The 3,707-nt window shown below is 29.2% G+C and overlaps 1 protein-coding gene across 2 annotated transcripts in view; it reads right to left on the bottom strand.

Annotated features, from left to right (window-relative positions):
* The window catches only part of LOC111407892, a 16,830-nt gene extending 14,318 nt beyond the window's left edge, over positions 1 to 2,512 (bottom strand). For both annotated transcript variants that reach the window (XR_002705223.1, XM_023037590.1), the window contains exon 1: positions 2,123 to 2,512. Coding sequence is in view for 1 of the 2 variants with exons in the window: in XM_023037590.1 (XP_022893358.1) it covers positions 2,123 to 2,504 (382 nt within the window). In the remaining variant the exon portion in view is untranslated. The remainder of the gene's footprint in view (positions 1 to 2,122) is intronic.
* Between the last annotated feature and the right edge of the window lie 1,195 nt (positions 2,513 to 3,707).

Genomic DNA, 3,707 nt, shown 5'->3' with positions numbered 1-3,707 from the left:
TGGTTTTTTTTTTTGGTTTTTCCTTTTTTTTTTTTTTTTTTTTTGGGTAATGGAAACAAATTCTAAGAAATATTGTACAAAAATATTTCATTTTAATTGGCAATTTTCATGTAAAACAAAGTCAAACGAACATCAAAAGATAGATATTTTCTTGATTTTTTTATTTTTTATTTTTTTGTTGGTAATGAAAACAAATTTCATTCCCAATACTAGTAAAATTTATCCCTTTAATTGATAATTTTCATGTAAAACAAAGCCAAACGAACACCAAAAAACACTTTTATTTTAATATAATAATTTTCATGTAAAACAAAGTCAAACGAACACCAAAAAACACTTTTATTTTAATATTTTCCATGTGGAACCAATCAAATACAATAATTTACAATTTTCAGAAAAATAATTTCTAGGCAATTCAATTCCCTAGAATTCATTTTCAATTCAATTCAATTCCATCTTTGCAATCAAACGAGCCCTTAATATTAATTTTTAGGTTTCGTTAGTTTAATTTTCAGTTTTGATTTTTATTTTTCGGTTTCAATGCAAAATTAAAAATATTAATTTTTTGGAGTATATCTTATTTTGAATATATTAATGTGGGAGTTGAATTTTACACCATAGAAGGAGGTTATATTTCATAGGGAAATATAACTTGAAAATATAATTTGATAGAAAACTAACTTTACATTTTCATACTTTGTTTATATAATTTTGGCAACTCAATAAAGGCATGTTCTTTATCTACCTATGGTCATGCCCATAAAAGAAGAACCAATTATAAGATATAAGAATTTTATCTTCGAGTCGTGTAGTGCCGAAAGTACCTATACGAAGGGAAGAACACACAACTTTAAACTTGTTGGAAGAAATGAGTGATTTGTGTATAGATTATTAATTAACATAACAAATTAAATTAATATAAATATAAAAAGAGAGTTAAAAAGCATCTTAAAGACGTGTGACTTCCCATTCGTGAGAGTACTTTCGGCACTACATGGCTTCAAGATAAAACACTTATAGCTTAGTCAACTCTCGTATGAGCAAGAAAGATAAAGAGCGTGCATGTATCGACTTGTCAAAATTATAAAAACTAAGAATGAAAATATGAAGGTAGTATCCTATCAAATTATGATTTCGAGTTATATTTTCTAATGAAATATCACATCCTTTTATAGTGTAAAGTTCAACACCACATTAGTCCAAATAATTTTGATTTTAAATTTGTATTGAAACTGAAATTAAAAATGAAAATTGATAATGAAACTTGAAAATTAATATTAACTTTAATTTTGAAATTTAGAATTTTCTTTTTACGTTACACAAGATTCTTTATGTAGAGGCATGGGTCTAGAATAAAACATTGCATGACTTTGAAGAGTTGGAATGAGATTGTGTACCAAGTTAGCTTCTTTAGTGTGAGTCATGGTGATGGGTTCAATGAAACATGCAGGAGTTAGTGGCATAAAATAAAGGAAAGGAATAAATTAAATATTAATTGACACTAAGAACTGCCTGCATTTGTTTGCTATAGCCCATGAAACGGTGCTAAGTTATTCCACTGTGTATATTTTAAAATAAGTATGTACTCTTCTTCAATATATGAATTTTCCTTAGATGTTTGCACAGCTATTAGATTATCCTTAAATTTTCTATAATGTTATTCCCTTTAAACTATATCACCTTTGAGCTCCATTATTCAACAAAAATGCATAAGCATGCTTATATTAGAGTCATAATTATACATTAGAATTTAATTCTAGAAATTAAATGAAATCAACATCCAAATAAACCATGAAGTATGCTAACAATGCAAAACTCCCATATCTATGCTCACCTACTCAAGCCACACAGGATATAAAACGGGAAAAGCCAAAAGAATGAGCTGAATCTCTCCCTCAGAGTTTATCATTCATGAATAACCCAGAAAGAAATCGAACTAATAATCTAAAAAGTGAAAAGCCTAATTGCCAAAATTAACAGCCCTTATTGTACCCAATTGGCGACTTAATCGAACTCAACCACAACTCATCAAATCAAACACTACTTTTGCATAAATTCCGGTCCTATTAAAACAGAGGTGCAGAGGCACAAAAACACATAAATAAAATTAACAAATACTGACCAATGCGGTGATGAGGTTTAAGGCCAGCCATTTTCATTCGCTTGGCAAAGGTCTCTGTGTATTTGGACATGTCAATTGGGTCATGCTGTTGTTGGTAGCCACTGCAGAGAACGCGAGTTGCAGAGAACCGGAGGCGATGTGAAGAATGGAGTGGGTGTTGAACAAGTGATGAAAAGCAAGACGACGACGTCGTCTTAGTGTGTCCATGTAAAGCCATGAGGATGCCTCGCGCCATGGGAATGCTACGGCTGCTTACAAAAGATAACCCTCCATGGAGAAAATTAATTCCTGAGTCATTGGCCCAAATTGTCCTTAAAATTTCACTTTTGGCATTGTGAACCTCAAAACGATCAAATGGTTCTTTTCGTCTGATTCCATCCATTGGTCAACTAATCGTCACTCCAACTGAAAATATTGACCTAAATTTCTACATATATCATTAAATTCCACCATTGAAATGTTTTTAATCTTTATTTATTTAAGTGGAAAAATCTTCGTACTTTTATTTTTAATTAAAATAATTGATACAGATAAATCTCTTTAAATTAATAGATTTAAACCAAATAAAATTTATTAATTTAGCAAATATTAAATAAACCAATGAATTATAATTTACTAATTTATCAAATTAATTAATAAGGTATTCTTTATTTTCTTATGTAATTTATTTAGTTCGAGAATTGCAAAACGTAATCAAAGAGATGAATTATCATAATCGAATAATTGTCGAGCACTTCTTGAACTACTATGGAAAAAATGACACAGCTTCAAAGATATTAACTGACGAGCTCATAATTGAGAGCATCATAAGAAGTTATCAAGATTAATTATGGGCATGATTTGGATTGGATTGGATTGATTTAGAGTCCGACTCAAAATTAAAATCGACTTAATCGATTTGGATAAATTTTAACCCAAATCGATCCAATCCAATTGTTGAAATCAAACCAATCGAACAAAATCAAACCAAATCAATTTTTACATGACTATTTTGAGTTTAAAAAAATTCACTTATATAGTTGGGTTGGGTTGGTTGCAATTTAAGAAACTAGCCCGTCAATTAACCAAACCAAAATGATTTTTGGTTTAAAACCGACCCAACTCAATTTAGGTCGGTCGATTTGATCAATTTTTCAATTTTTTTTGCCCACCCTAATCAGGATGATAAAGTTGAAAGTTGCAATTCTGCTATTCAGCCCATTTTATGAAAAGCAGCTTTCAAAGCATTGATGACATTGAATAATTTTTTGTTGCAATAAGTAAATCACATAGATCCTTTTACCAAGTTTAATAAAGTTATAGATGGGATCTAAGGTGACATAAATTTGAGAAAGAAAGAAAATAATGATTAAATCATATTTTAGGGAATGCATCTTTGTTGATCATAAGCATTATATTAAAAAAAATAGTATTTTATATATTACATGGTATCTGTATATTATTTTTATAGCGTAATATCTTATAAATTTAGCAGATTATTTAGCACATTATCTCCAAGTTGGGAAAATCAAGAATATTATTTGATCAAGTATTAAATTATCGAGATTCTACAGCAGATAACTAAAGAAAATAGACAAAAAAAAAT

The sequence above is a fragment of the Olea europaea genome, chromosome 13, assembly GCF_002742605.1.
Source record: "Olea europaea var. sylvestris chromosome 13, O_europaea_v1, whole genome shotgun sequence".
Classification (NCBI taxonomy): domain Eukaryota; kingdom Viridiplantae; phylum Streptophyta; class Magnoliopsida; order Lamiales; family Oleaceae; genus Olea; species Olea europaea.
Note: the sequence above shows the minus strand (reverse complement) of the source record. Positions and strands in the feature narration are given on the sequence as shown.